This window comes from Phalacrocorax aristotelis, chromosome W (assembly GCF_949628215.1).
Source record: "Phalacrocorax aristotelis chromosome W, bGulAri2.1, whole genome shotgun sequence".
NCBI classification, from domain to species: Eukaryota; Metazoa; Chordata; class Aves; order Suliformes; family Phalacrocoracidae; genus Phalacrocorax; species Phalacrocorax aristotelis.
In genome coordinates, this window is record NC_134310.1 from 3,162,680 (window position 1) to 3,177,833 (window position 15,154).

Genomic DNA, 15,154 nt, shown 5'->3' on the forward strand with positions numbered 1-15,154 from the left:
AGCCAACCCCAACAAACGCACCCGGCCGCAAATGCAACCGCTTTTCCCGTCCCTCATCACTTCGTCCAGCAAAAGCAAACTCTCCAAAGGAATTCAGCTGAAAAGCGTCTTTTTTTTTTTTAACTAGAAGGTTACATCTTTCTACCTTTGTGGCATTGGGCCACCATTAGAATAAAAAACAGAAGGGAAAAGGTGCATGAAATACCATATCTGCCGCAAAACACAATATATTTTTTGCTAAATAAGTGGGGTGTTTAGCAAGGTGCTGGTGTGCTATCACAGCTGCTCTGTTAAGAACTAAGACTGACGGAAATTTTTAGAAATTGTTATATTGCCGTATAAAAATTTCCTTCTCACTCTGTGAAGTCATTTATAGTCGCTCCCACATCCTTAGGAAGATCTTAGTGATGAAAAGCCATGTAAAATGCTGCTATGTTTGTCATCTTTTCCTGGGTAGATATAACTGAAGCCTCTTCACACCAGGATTTGCTGAGTGTGTTGCAAATTATCTATTTCTAGAGTTTTTGAAGCGTTACGGATGGGAGATGAGAGCTCCATTTCAACGGACAGCATGTGCCGTGCAGGACTGGTGGACGCAGCACAGCAAATCCACGTGCTCGCAGGCTGCCTACACCGGCCTCTGTGCTGCCGAGTTACACACCAGCACTTCCCCTCCCTCTCCGAGGTATTATCACTTAAAAAAACAATGAATTATTAAATAATTGGTAAGCACGGGCTCTTTTCCCTTGTGCTTGCAGAACCAGCTGCAGCCCCTCATCCAGGGAGATGATGTGCTCCAATATATGGATGAAAGCTGCAAAATGTTGATGCCGAGCACCTAGCGGTATAATTTTCCAATTTCCCATTGGTTTTATAACAACAAATAATAAGTCTAAATATAATATGTTAAATTTCCTTCCATCGGCAATAGCCCTGCTTTGCTTTCAAGTCATACCATGTACCCCATCCCATTGAGGCACTACGAACTGCCAATCTAATGCTATGTTTTAAGCATCTTTTCAACAGCAATCTGTCTTTATACACAAAATTATGTTTTTAAGAGTGGAGATGAAAGGCTGTTGGGAAATCCGGTGCGATCTTTCACTACATTTCACAAGCAGGTGTGAACAAGCTGCAATATGAATGAGAAAATCCCCAACGATGACGCTGCAGCTGGGTTATGGGGTAGGTGATTAATCCACTTCTAAAGCTGTATCAAATCTGAAAGGATCTAAATTAGGTATCTTAAAAGCACAGTACACGTCACGGTAACGCTCTGTCATTATACATGTGTCTGTTTTAAGGTTCATAAAGCAATTATTGTGATGTCCTGCTCAACTTGATGGTGAAATGTGGAATTTGGGGGTGCACAGGCCGTTGAGCCGGTGCCACCATGGGGCTCCCATATCCCAAGCTCGCCACGGCATCCATGAGCCTCCATGTGTGGTGGCTGTTGGCACAGGCTGCCCAGAGAGGTGGGGGGATCACTGTCCCTGGGGGGGTTCAAAGGACATGCAGACATGGCCCTTGGGGCCATGGTTTAGGAGGCCTGGGGGTGTTGGGTTGGGGGTTGGCCTTGATGATCCTAGAGGTCTTTTCCAACCTTACTGAGTCTGTGATTCTATGATTCTGTGTTGGGGACACACATCGAATCCTACCACAGCCGACACCAGCGCACAACGAAGGGACTAACCTGGGGCTGTAAAAGGACTGGGGTGATCACCAGGTAGGTGCTTCACCAGGGAAGGTGCTGAGCCGCTGCCTCATATTTATCCAAACGCAAACAGCTCCAGCCACAATTAGTCCTGGGAAGGACCTTCACAGACCATTGGGGTGATTTTCGAAGGCTGCAGGGATACTGTGCCCAACCAAATGGCACTTTTTCCTGACCACCTAAACTCCTTTGAAGTCAAACATTTTTCAAATATCAAATGCTGGTACTAGGAGGATCAATTTACCATGTCGTGGTTTAGCATCCGTCCCCACCCACCCTCCTCAAAATGTGACTTTGATCAAATTTCTGCAACTTGTTCTACTTCCAGATCCCAATCAATATGTTTTTAGTATTAATAAAAAATGCATTAAGTTGTTCTAGTGACTATGTGCCAAACCACCGATTTCAGTGAGACCTGGATCAGTCCTACCCCCTCGCCAGAAACTAGATTTCTAGAATGAAGCCATCTGAGGTAAATAATTAATATCCTCTTCCTTATAAATGAACATAATTCAGTAGGAGCAAATTATTTTAAAACTCTGTTTAAAAAAAGAAATGCTCCCAAATGAAGATCATGTTTCTTCTGCATTGACAGATAAAGAGACCCACCGTGGGCTGTAGGGAGCAGTTGATACCGAAGGCTGAACCACCTCTAGCACCAAGGATCCCTTTCCCAGCTGGATTTAGAGCCCGGACCAGACCTCGAGCTCTCCATCCTCGACACAGACTGCACCACTCTTGGAGCAGCTAACTGTTTTTGTGCTGTTCTGTGCTTATTTCTCAACCTTTTTTGCAAGCTCATGCAGATCTTGGCAGAAGGAAGATTTACCCTCACTCGCTCCGATCAGCGCTCATCCATTCGGTTACCAGCTACATGTAAAATGCAGGAACATCTCTGCTGTTACAAAACTCTTCACGTCTTATTTCCTCCCTCCTCCTCCTTTTTCCCATAACATAAAAAGCTTCTTTTGCAGTTTATCAAGTCCCTCTGCTAGTACCAGCTAAAAAAGGAACCAAACTTAGAGGAACTCTTCCAGAAAAGCAGAATAATAATTAAAATAAGTTATTCAAAGCTAAAAAAGAAAAAACATCTTCATTTACATATCCAGAACTTGTTAAAACACCCTCCCCGGTCCCTATGGGACTAGACTGGTGTCCTTTACCTGCTGTCAACAAAATACTCTCAGGCAAATCTATTTTAATGCAAAGGAATTTTGTTCTCTGGTAATTAACAAATGGCTAATGGAAAGATAAACTCATTGAGAAAATAGACAATTTATGGTCCAAATTTTTCTGTCCTTACTGGCGCACATGTTCCCATTAATTTAATTCAAGTCTCACCGGCAGTCAGATTTATGAAGTAATTTAGTATCCAGACTTAGAGAGAAGAGCGGACTATGGTAAGTGAAGATACATGGGTCTGGTAAGAAAGAGACAACTATAACTTCATTACAAATACTAAAATATATTAAATTGAAAATACAGGAATTTCACATAACTCCATCAGTAAATGTACCCTCTTTCACCAACATACCAAAAAGAAACGGTTTTTAAAAATGACAGCCATACAGTTAATCCGGCCTTCAATATAGACCAGGCAACTTGCAGCTTTTCTTCTCAGCTTAGATGAAACTGACATTTCCCAACTCGATTTTTCACACAGAATAAATTGCCATTAAAAATGCACTAACACATCAATGCTATGCCACAAAGTCCCCAAACCTAATACTTGAAAGGACCTTCCTGCCCCTGGGGAGGAACAACCCCCCGCACCAGCACAGCCTGGGGGGGACCTGCTGGAGAGCGGCTCTGCTGAGAGGCCCTGGGGGTGCTGGGGGGCAGCGAGGTGACCCTGAGCCAGCACCGGGCCCTTGGGGCCAAGGGGGCCAGCGGTGCCCTGGGGGGCATGGAAAGGAGCGTGGCCAGCAGGGCGAGGGAGGTTCTCCTGCCCCTCTGCTCTGCCCCAGTGAGGCCACAGCTGCAGGGCTGCGGCCAGGTCTGGGCCCCCCAGTCCAAGAAGGGCAGGGAACTGCTGGAGCAAGGCCAGCGCAGAGCTGCCAAGGGGATCAGGGGCTGGAGCATCTCCCTGGTGAGGAAAGGCTGAGAGACCTGGGCTTGTTCAGCCTGGAGAAGAGAAGCCTGAGCGGGGATCTCATCAGTACCTATAAATATCTGAAGGGCGGGTGTCAGGGCGATGGGGCCGGGCTCATTTCAGTGGTGCCCAACGCCAGGCCAAGGGGCCACGGGCACAAGCTGGAACACGGGAAGTTCCACCTGAACATGAGGAGAAACCCCTTTGCTGTGCGGGTGCCAGAGCAGGGGCACAGGCTGCCCAGAGAGGCTGTGGGGTCCCTTCCCTGGAGACATTCACCCCCCGCCTGGACGCGGCCCTGTGCCCCTGCTCTGGGGGTGCCTGCTCCAGCAGGGGGTGGGACGGGGTGAGCTCCAGAGGGACCTTCCAGCCCCCGCCAGTCTGGGATTCTGTGACCTGGCCTGCTCCTTTGTTTTGGATACACTCTTCCCCTTGCTGTTCTTTATCGAAATTGACCCATTCTTATTTAGGATTTAGATCCTAAAACGTACTTAGGATGTAGCTATGTGGTAGGACTGACCCAATGTATCAGCTCACTACTGCTAAAAAGTGTGGGGGAGGGCAAGCAGCTCCCCATTTCTATCCAAGCACTTCTGCACCCTCCTTTGTTCAGCCCTTGTCCAAACTGTGCAGCAAGACAGCTTGCTAATCGACTCGGTAATAAAACCCAAAATTAGCCCAGAGGCTGTTTCCTTGCAGGCTAGCGAGGACCAGTGGTTGTTTAGCCAGGCAAGCACTGGACTGGCATACTGAGCTGGACCTTGGGGGCACCAGGACCACAGAGGACCGAGGCTCCCTCCGTGCTGGGAGCCTGCACCATCGATTCATCTCACACATCTACCCACACCCTCCATCATTTGAATGGGAACTGAAGATATTCCTGAATTCACAGCAATTAACTAACCACACATATGCAAAAATGTATTTACCGCTGGGATGGATAACTCAGTTCTGGCGCAGCCCGATCCAGCACTGTGGGGAGACGAGCTACACTGGTGGGCGCACACATTTCAAGTTGCATCGGATTTTGGGTTGTCCCTTGTTATTATTTCCATCCTTTGATTCCTCTCATTTGCTGGCAGCATCTGTTGAATTTCCACAAAGCCTTGAAGCTGCTCCCTAAAATTCATGTCACAAATGCAAATGGCTTAGAAATAGGAATTTTTGGTTGTTTCTGGGTGGAAGCAGATGTAGCAGAGCAGGTTGTGACCATGAAGAAAGTTCACAGGTTCATAGAATCACAGAATGGTTTGGGTTGGAAGGGACATTTCAAGGTCATCCAGTCCAACCCCCTGCAGTGAGCAGGGACATCGTCAACTATATCAGGTTGCTCAGAGCCCTGTCCAGCCTGACCTTGAGTGTGTCCAGGGATGGGGCATCAACCACCTCTCGGGGCAACCTGGGCCAGGGTTTCACCACCCTCATCACAAAAAATGTCTCCCTTCTATCCAGTCTAAATCTCCTTTAGTTTAAAACCATCACCCCTCACCCTGTCACAACAGGCCTTGCTGAAGAGGTCACCCCCATCCTTCCTATAGTCCCCCTTTAAGCACTGGGAGGCCACCATAAGGTCTCCCGCAGCTTCCCTTCCCCAGGCTGAACAACCCCAGCTCTCCCAGCCTCTCCTCACAGCAGAGGGGCTCCAGCCCTCGCAGCATTTCTGTGGCCCTCCTCCGGACCCTGAAATAACCCTGAAAGTTATTCTTTCACTGGACAAAACATAGAACAGCCAGAGTCTGCTCAGCTTTTGACTACATAAAGCAGAGCACGGCATCAAGATCTCTGCACCTGCCATTAACATTTGTCTTACAAAAGAAGAACAATTTATGGGAAAGAACATGCCACTGCACGATCTGTAGACTCTGCCTGCTTTACACTGTTTTTAAGAGAGAAGTCATAGAGATCGGTGAGTTTCTTCTCCAGAAGTCATGTTCTTCTAGTTTGTAGCTCTTCCCAATATATATTTTTAAAGAAATCAACGACTCCCTCTACATTTGAAGCATGAAATAATAATGTTGGTGTAATTCAGTTTGGAGTTACCGCACCCGCAGGTAAGATGGTGCCTGCTTGAAGGGTGGGGATAAGGCATCCAATTCAATTCAAGCCACGTAGTCAAACACTAGGAAATCACACTCCTTTTCTTTGGCTTTGAAGATTGTTGCTTAATTACAGCCAAGCACACTCTCAGTGAAGAAAACGTGAAGAACCATTGTCAGGATTTAACATCCTCACCTCACCAGCTTGATCCAGGCAAGGATTACCACGTCACGCAAACCACCTTTGAGCAGTGCACCACTTACAAGGGAGAGATCTGGGAAGAGGGGGAGTGTCTTTCGGAGCTTTGTTATTCTACATTTAAAGCATTTATGTATCTTCAAACCGATTCATTTTCCATCTGTATTACCATCGACTCAACAGCAGCATAAGCACAAACTCGAGCAGCTGTGCTTAAACCTGCCAGAGTTCTCAGTGTTCATTAGGAAGCTATGAAGTGTTTCAGCTTTCGGGAATCCATGCTAGGGGAAACATATTTAGGGTTGGCTTTTCAAAACCACTGTTTTACTTTTGACCAGAAAATTGAGCTGAAATTTGGGAAACTCCAACTTCTAGTTTGTTTTGAGGTGGGAAGAAAAGGAGATAAAGTTGGGCTGTATGTCCTCTAACTGAAAGAATAGAGTCATTGCAGCAACAGGTGAAATTCCTCCCGTAGGGGCATTTCTACAAAGAGAGACAGGTTTTTATCAGGATAAATAGTCTTTGAAAATGCACTCAGAGGAACACTTTAGCAAAGACTACTTGTCATCTGCCTGAAGACTTCCAGAGCATACTTCCAAAACTTTACTGAAGTAGGGAACAGGTATGCAAATTTAAGGCTCACGCTTCAGAGCTTTACATGAATCAAGCTGTTAAGAGCGATTAGCTTTTGACAGGAAGCCTGAACTGTATTTATTTATGAGAAAACTTCATACACAAAGGGAGAATTACAAGAGCTCCTCAACTTGAACACAGCAACACCCCCAATTACAGCCACCTGGCAGAGTTATAAATACTTGATTAGTTTCAGCGTAATAGCCCTCTCACACGGAAATCGGATAACAGTTACAAAATACTGCATACAAGTTTGAAACAGATTTTATTCCAAAGCTTCTAACAGGCACGGTATCTTCAGTTCTGGTGCAGAACACAAACCTTCCTGAGGGCTGTATTAATAAGTCAAATGATCCAGTGCTCTGCTCTTGGAATCTGTGGTCCAAGGAAAACCCCTGGGCTGGGACAGTTTGCACCAGCCCACACATTCTGTTTCTGGGGAGGCTAGGTGTCCGAAACCATCACTTATGAATTTATTCCAAGTTCCAGATGTCTGTATATCCTTTTCTCTCGCTTTACAAAAGCAGCGCTAACTGTACCTGGTGCTCTCTCCAGTTTCCAACAGTTCTCTGTGTGCCACAGAAGAGAACCAATTCAGATACCAGAAACCTCACCGTTATTTTTAAGCGCTATCCAACACCATCCTACTTTACATCTTCACGCAGAGATTGCTAAGCCTACTGTTTTAACTTTTTCATTGGAATTTCTATTGTCATAAAATCCTCAGCTAGCGTTACTTCTTGACCACCTAACACCAACTCTGCCTGTCTCTTCAGTTCGGTGATGTCCGTATCTCCCTCACCGCTCTGAGCAGCTGGTTTATACCGCTGACTGAAGTGAGTCAAAATCAGCTTCTTAACTTTACACGATTTTGCAAAATTTGATGCCATTTTTGGAGTGCTATGACCATGCTCCCTGGCCTTTTCCTCTTGGGTATCGTCCAGCGTGGCTTCATGTATCAGTACATCCGCTTCATGGCAAAGCTTCACGGCTGCATCTGCAACCACTCCTGAACAATCCCCCAAAATGCAAATTTTCCTTCCAGGAATGGGGTCTTCTAAGACGTCTGAAGGAGAAATCATTACACCGTTTTCTAGAACGATTGCTGTTCCGTTCTTCAGTTTCCCATATAAAGGGCCTGGTTGAACTCCTGGTAAATGAAGGCAAAAGAGTCCATAAGTATTATGATGAGTGTCAGGCTTTAAGCCTGACAAAATCAAATCACTGAAAAAAAAAAATCACTTAAGGAGAAATACACTATCATAGAACCATAGAATCATTAAGGCAGGAAAACACCTCTAAGATCATCAAGTCCAACCCCCAACCCAACACCCCCAGGCCTCCTAAACCATGGCCCCAAGGGCCACGGCTGCACGTCCTTTGAACCCCCCCAGGGACGGTGACTCCCCCACCTCTCTGGGCAGCCTGTGCCAGGGCCTGACCGCTCTGGCAGGGAAGGCGTTTCCCCTCATCTCCAACCTAAACCTCCCCTGACGCAGCTTGAGGCTGTTTCCTCTCATCCTATCGCTAGTTTTATTTTTATATGTTATATATACTGAAAATCTGAGTCGCTACTTGGTTTGAACACATGCATTTAAGCATTTAAAAAATTAAAAAGAGGAAAAATATAAGTCAAAGTAGTTACCAAGGTCTTTCAGTTTCTGTACATTGAGTTTACCGGTGCGGGGCTTCTCTTCCACCACAAAGCCAAAGGAAGGAATGCGGTGAAATAGGCAAAATGCTCTCAGAACTAGCTGCTCATCCTCAACCAGCAAGTAAGAGTTTTCTACTGGATCCAGGTGGAGTATTCTCCCTTGTGCTCCCTGCGGAGGTACCTCATCTCTGTCCAAGTAAGAAAACTCTTTAAATTCTTCCGCAGGGCACTGGTCCCGTGTAGGTACGAGTTCATGAACGGTGTAGGGAAACAGAAGTTGTGAGTGGGAGAGCTCCATGCTCCTCCATATGAAGCTTCGCAGTCCTAACGGCCCATAAATATCAACAGGGGGTTTGCTCGGGTCAGGGCTACTTTGGAGGCTGAGTGTACACAGCAGGCCAGGAAGTCCAAAAAAGTGGTCACCGTGAAGATGAGTTATGAAAATCTTGGTAATTCTGCCTATTGGTTAGAAGAATAGGAGAAGAAAGACAAACCAGAAAAGACAGGAAAATAAATGAACACCGTAACAACTCAGAAAGAACCACTTTTCAGCAAGAAGTAGGAAATAAGGAAGGAGGGAAATTAAAATAAAACCAGCGTTTATGAAAGAGATCCCCAACCACAAAGTATTTTTTTTCCCCACAGTAGCAAATTTCCACACAGGGTTTATTTTGGCTTCATTTGTCAAGAAAAGACTGCTGAGACAAAAGTTCTAGTTGCTTCTAAGCACGACGTGCTACAAGCACGGAAGAGAATTGACTGGTGACATCTGCCATATTAAAACACAAAGAAGTGCTGGAAAATGGTTCTGCTTTCCTACATTACATGGAAGCTGTAAACTAATGAGAAACACAAAGTGGAATTTGTGTTGTTCCAAGTTTTGAATCTAGCACACGAAATGAACATAATATAGAATAAAAAAGAAAGGCATCCAGTTTTGATTTCAAAGTTTTTTAAAAGGCAAGAACCCCGCGGTTCCTGACTGGTTTGTTTCAAACAGATGAAAAATTGCACTTAAAAGCTTTGGGGTTTGTTTTGCGTCTGAGTTTGTCTCACTCCAGCTCCCAGGCACTGGGCCCTGCCCTTTCTAGATTAAAAAAGCCCAGAATTTTCTCTCCCTACAGACGTGTGTACTTCAATCAGGCTGCCTCAGTCTCCTCTGCTCTCTGAGTTCCCACTTCCTCGCGGTAAGGCATTTTCTCCAGCATCTGTTAGGACTGAGCAATAAAAGAACAGAATCTCTTTGTTTTAATCTAAGAACAATTTAGTAAAAATCAGTAAATTTAGTAAAAAGTAATCTATTCACTTTGTCATTAAATTCCCCGATAGCTTCAGATTCTGGGGGAGCAGGTGGTTGCTTTTTTTTTTTGTAATTGATAACTCCATCTTTATAACTTGAGAGTCAGAAGCCTGCTGTTGCCGCTGTAGCCTGCAAAAGCACAGCCACTGAAGGCAACTCTGGTTTCCACTTTATTTGCCAAAAACTTAACAGTTACCACGAATACTAACACCTTTACTTGAAAACAAAAGCACAATATTTACTGACAGGAAGACTCACAGCAGGTATTATCTCGAGCTGCCTTCAGACAAATACAAACTGTGCCAGGTTAAAGCTGCTCTATGGTCCACGTTTGAAATTGCAAACCCGAAGAATTTAATTCAGGAGAGTTTGGCTCTCAAACACAATTCTTTACCGAAGGGTAAACAAGGATTACTGCACAGCAGGTTCAGCAACTGCCACCCATACGCAGCACCTTCAGATGCTCATGCATGTTTACTGTGCATTCAAATGCCATAAGCACGAGGACAAAGTATTTTGTTTAGATCTCATGAAACTTTCCCCCTTCTCTCATCACAATCCCTTGCAACAGCACAAACCTGCTTTGAGATGGCTCTTCATGAATTGTGTCTGAGTTCCTTCTCCGCAGTCGAAGAGCCAGCACTCTCCTTCCCTGCGAAGCACTAACGCCGATGCTCCTCTCGTGGGAGAGGGATACGCTGAGCCTGTGCCGAGGAAAGTTATATCCATCGACATCTTGCATTTGTCAGTGTGCCACCTGAAAGAGAGGTTTTGGGCTAATGAACACATGTATTTACACTGGGAAAGAAACAAACATTTTTGCTTCAAATGAAGGCATCCTCCGTACTTTAGTGTGAGGAACAAATCTGCTTTCCCTTAAAAAAATAAAATCTCTCTGTGTTAGGATATGACTTCCAGACAATGCAATATTTACAAGCAGCAGATTTCCTTTTTACATCAGCGAAAGGTTGCAAACACGCCGCCCAAACGTAAGACGCAACCTTTGTTTTCTACCTAGAGATATAGCCCAAGCCAGTTGGAAATGCTCTGATCTTTAAACCTACTGTTCTTTCTTCTTCACTCTATGAATTCTCCTGCATGCACTTTCCTCTAAAAGCCTTTTTCAGGATGACTAACACCAAACGGCCGCTGCTGATATTTAGATGCTGTTACTGGACATCCGGAACAGGCAACCCAGCAACGCAGCGGGGAAAGATTCGCTCCCCTCAAAGCAACTTCAGAGACCGCAAGAGGCAGGAGAGACCTGATTTTCCTTGCCTTTGCAACAGCATCCTTGAAAACGATCGGCGTTTCACCTCTCATCAGTGTTAAGTAACATATTAAACGCTACCAAACCCTTATATAGCCTGAAGGCCGTGTGACAGATCACAGGACACCTCTTGCAGCAGAAGGATCAATACAATCAGCAGCCATACCCCAGCTGTTTATGTATCTGCTATACCGTCCAGGTGAGGAGCTTGGCCGGTCTGTAGGAGCAGAACAACCTTCCGAAAGCTGCGTTAGGGGCAGAACTTCCACATGCTCGACTCCGTCGCTGTCTTGCCTTACGAGATGCGCTTTCTCCAGGCTTAAGTCTTCCCAGCCTTAGTTCCTACCTCGTTTTCGGATGTATTTCCACCTCATTTCAAACTTCAGGTGCCTCAACAGCTTCAGATACCTTTCAAGCAAAAGAATTAGCGTTTCTCAGGTTTAGTTGCTTTCAGAGGAGCTGCCACAACCTTCCAAAGGAATGCAGCCCTCTTCCCTATACCAGCAGGGTCCTCCCAAGCACACCAAGGTGCACCGTGTAATTAATTACCTGACCTCGGGAAGCAGGATGAGTGTCCATCACGCCCCCAAAAGGCAGAAATAAGACATTTCACTGCCTTTTCCTCAGCGTACAAGCAGATTAACAGCTTCTCGGCTGAACCGGCCACGGGCTTTACGCTGTGAATTTGTGTCGGCGGGCTAAGACGCGGGGCCGGCGGTAACACCGCGGCCTACCGAGCTCCAGCCCCTCCCGAAGCACCTCAGGGCTGCCCGGCTGCCCGCCAGCGCCTGTGGGGAACGGCCGGCGGCGGGCGGGGAGACGCGGGCCCGGGTCTGGCGGGGTTTAATCAGGAAAGGCCTAACGCGCAGGCCCGGCGCGGCTCCCCGGCCTCTCCCGCCCGCCCGGCCGGTCTCCCTCCCCCGGGCGGCGGCGGGCGGAGCTCGGCGCACTCCCAGGCGGCGCTCCGGGGCGGGAGGGGAAGGGCAGGGCAGGGCAGGGCAGGGCGGGCGGCCACCGGCGGGCCTGGCCCCGGGTGGGAGCCCGGCGCTTCCAGGGGATGCTACAAGCCGCTGGGCAGCGTAGTGCTTTTTTGTATCTGTTAAAATACGGATGTAGATCCTTAAATCCCTTTTAAAGAGGTCCTTCGTAAAGCGCTGCCCCAGAGCCAGGCGTTCTAGAAACCAGGGATAAAATGGTAATTTCTTTCCCTGCTGCCTAAATGGCTGGTTTGTTTGCTGATCGTTTGCAAGGGACAAAAGGAAGAAACAACAACCCCGATGATTTAGGCAACTGCGATTCTGTATAGGTCAAGTGGTGTTTTTCCCAGAATAAAGAAAATCAAATGTAATTTAGGCAAGGGAATGCATTTTACTAAGAAAATAGAAGACCAGAACACATATTTCAATAGAGTTACAACATTATAAAGGAGAAAAAATAAAAACCCAATCAGTTCACATTTAAATACAGTTTTAGTTTCAGCTGAGCAATGACCCTCCCAGGGAAATTCAACCCCGGAGAGATTAGGCTAAAACTATTCTTCTCACAAGCACTCCAGTAGACTTATGTTTATTTGTGTAAGGTAGATATGCTTAAGACAGAAATGAATGTAAATTATTTTGACATTTTATTTCTCGACAAACTGGCCATCTTGCTATGTTTATGCAGTCCTAAAAGTGGTTTTATTTCCATTTTCAGTAAACTACTTAAAGGATGGATAAGTCATAGTCAAAGCTCCTTAGAGAGTTCAGTTCAACCCAGCACCCACTTCACACGCAGAGAACATACACGCACGCCACAGGGTTCCTGCTCCAGGAGCAAAACGTCTGATATGAGAGAGCTTTTTACATGAGCTGCAGCCATGGTCCACTGTGCCACCAGGTACCAAATTCCCCATGTACAATCTAGCTGTTAGCACATGTTCCTCCGGAGAAGGCACGAGCAAGCTGCATCCTCACCGAGTGCTGTGATTCGGGAGGCGATGGCAAGAAGCAGAGGTCTAAAGCGTGCTGAATTTTCCTCACGGTTCACCCAGAATATCTGCAGGCTTTCCGATACCACAGTAGTGTGTATTTCAGGAGTAGGTAGGTAGGTCAAGGTAGATCCGTACAGAATTAGATGTCCCTTCACTGGCAGCAACTGAACTATATTGCTCAAATTCAGCTGTCAAGTGGGTGCAATTAGAGCTTTGCTCTAGATTTTCTCCTTGCTCCAGTATTCAGCATAACACCAGTCCATGGCTGTTACGAAACAGGATAACAGTATGCATCATCTTTAAAAGAGTCCAAAAACAACAGTGGTTTTCTTAAACTCAGGAGCAGCACTTACAGCCGAGACAGAACGGGAGTCCAAACTACTGTTCTTACAGTCTGATCTGAGAGTTTCATAGGTATCTTTACCCAACTGACAGAGGTGTTTCAATCTGCACCTCTCACGTCAAGAAGACCAGGAGCAAATGAAAGACAACAACTTGGATTTACTTAGGCCCAGAGTCAGCTGAACTAAAATACACAGTTGTAGCTGTACAATAGTGAGCTCTGCTCTCCTACAGGAATAGTCACTAAATAGGCCCACTAATGAGAAACTAAAAACCGTATAATTTATCTTTACAGATACTATCAGAGAAGTGTGACAAAAGGTTACTATACCCCCTTCCTGAAACAAACAAACAAACAAAACTCACAGTACAAAGACACCTCCTACCAGAGGAAACCTGTTAAACACCGAGCTGCACTTAAGTGTCACTTCGTTTTAGGCTTGGGTAACAAACACCACATCATGAAACATCACTGTTCACAAATATAACCAAGAACTTAGGCGAGGCGTCACATTTGGGTTTTAGAATCTATCAGACACAACATTTTAATAGTCTTCCTCTACATAACAATTGCTGGCACGGGGGCATACGCTTCAGGAACATACAAACCTTTGTAACATCTTTGAACAAGAACACGCGTATTTGGTAAGAAAAGGCTGCGCTCCCTTAGCTACCCTTCTCCTCCTCCCCAAGACATTTCTATACATCGCTGCCAAGAGGCTCAGTCCTGCTTCTGTTGATTTTAAGGAAGCAAGTCTTGGACCAGTCCTGGAAAAGGCTGAGCTACTGACCTCAGTGGGAGTTTCTGATCCTCTCCCAGGTGTCCGTACATCCGGAATAGTATCCTCACAGAAGAAACATGACAGACAGACTCCTATAACATTCGGAGGGCAAAAGTCATGAGGGCTGTGTGAACAACTAGAAAACTAGGCATCCTTCAGGTGATGGATTTTTTTAAAGAATAAGCTTAACTTAGCAGTATAAGCTTAACTTACACTATGCAGCATTACAAAACACATCCTGGTGACAACCTTTGCCCTTTGCATGCTGCGCAAGAGAATTTTCTGTATAGATAAACATCGGTAAATGCTTCTGAATAAGCCAGCAAATAGAAAAAGGCAGGTTATGTGGAATATGAAAAAGGATACTGTGGTTCCTTAGTAAGCGGCAAGATTAGCAGTCATAATTAATTCAAAGATTAATTAGACCTGAAGAATACACAAAACTGAAGATGAATGTATATGTTTTATAAAAAAAAAAATCTGAAAAAAATGAAAAGGAGAGTGAGATGCACTTAAAACTTTGTGAGCTGACATGTTACCTGTCGCTAATGGAAAACAATGGCTATACATTAAAGGGAAAATTCCACCAAGTCTACACTGCAAGCTACAGATGATCCACAGAACCTGATTAAGCAATGTCCACAGGTACCTATGCACAGATGAAGCCTAACTGGTACCACTTAGCTGCTCTAAATGGGACAGGTTAGAGAGACACAGTCAGGCCTTCTTTACTCTCGAGCTCCAACACACGCACAGCCCGATCAGGGCAGGGCTGTACTGTAACCGGAGCCTTCGAGTCAGCTAAAGACTGGTTCTTCCTCACCTGTACAGTGCAATTTCCAGGAAAAATTATGCAGGAACTCGGGGAAAATCCCACTGCCAGCCAGTTCTGAACAATCCTCTTGGCATCTGCCTAAAGACAGCAGGGAGCCCCTGCCAGGAAGTAGAAGGACCGTGCTTCATGGAGCGGGTATCTTCCCTTGGCTGAATGGCAGCTGCTGTGAGTTTCCTGCGTGACAACTGCCTTTGGGAACCAAAACCACTCTTGCCCAAACCAAGACTCCTGCTGCGTGCAGGTAATGCTGTTTTCCTGAGTACTATCAATGCCCACCGATTACAAACCATGACTGTACTTCTTGCCTGAAAAAAAATAATCAGAC

General features: G+C 45.8%; 1 protein-coding gene across 3 annotated transcripts; it reads right to left on the minus strand.

Annotated features, from left to right (window-relative positions):
* Window positions 1–6,623: 6,623 nt before the first annotated feature.
* Window positions 6,624–11,827, minus strand: ELAC1 (elaC ribonuclease Z 1). Of its 3 annotated transcripts, none has more exons than XM_075076770.1 (5): window positions 11,448–11,827; window positions 11,065–11,306; window positions 10,207–10,385; window positions 8,320–8,787; window positions 6,624–7,824 (listed from the first exon to the last, which is right to left on the minus strand). In XM_075076770.1, exons 3-5 carry the CDS (start codon window positions 10,361–10,363, stop codon window positions 7,352–7,354), a joined length of 1,098 nt encoding a protein of 365 aa, XP_074932871.1. In that variant the 5' UTR covers window positions 10,364–10,385; window positions 11,065–11,306; window positions 11,448–11,827; the 3' UTR covers window positions 6,624–7,351. The 3 variants fall into 3 exon arrangements, with proteins under 3 accessions (XP_074932871.1, XP_074932872.1, XP_074932873.1); XM_075076771.1 differs by having other exon boundaries at window positions 11,091–11,306; window positions 11,448–11,765; XM_075076772.1 differs by lacking the exon at window positions 11,065–11,306 and having other exon boundaries at window positions 11,448–11,536.
* Between the last annotated feature and the right edge of the window lie 3,327 nt (window positions 11,828–15,154).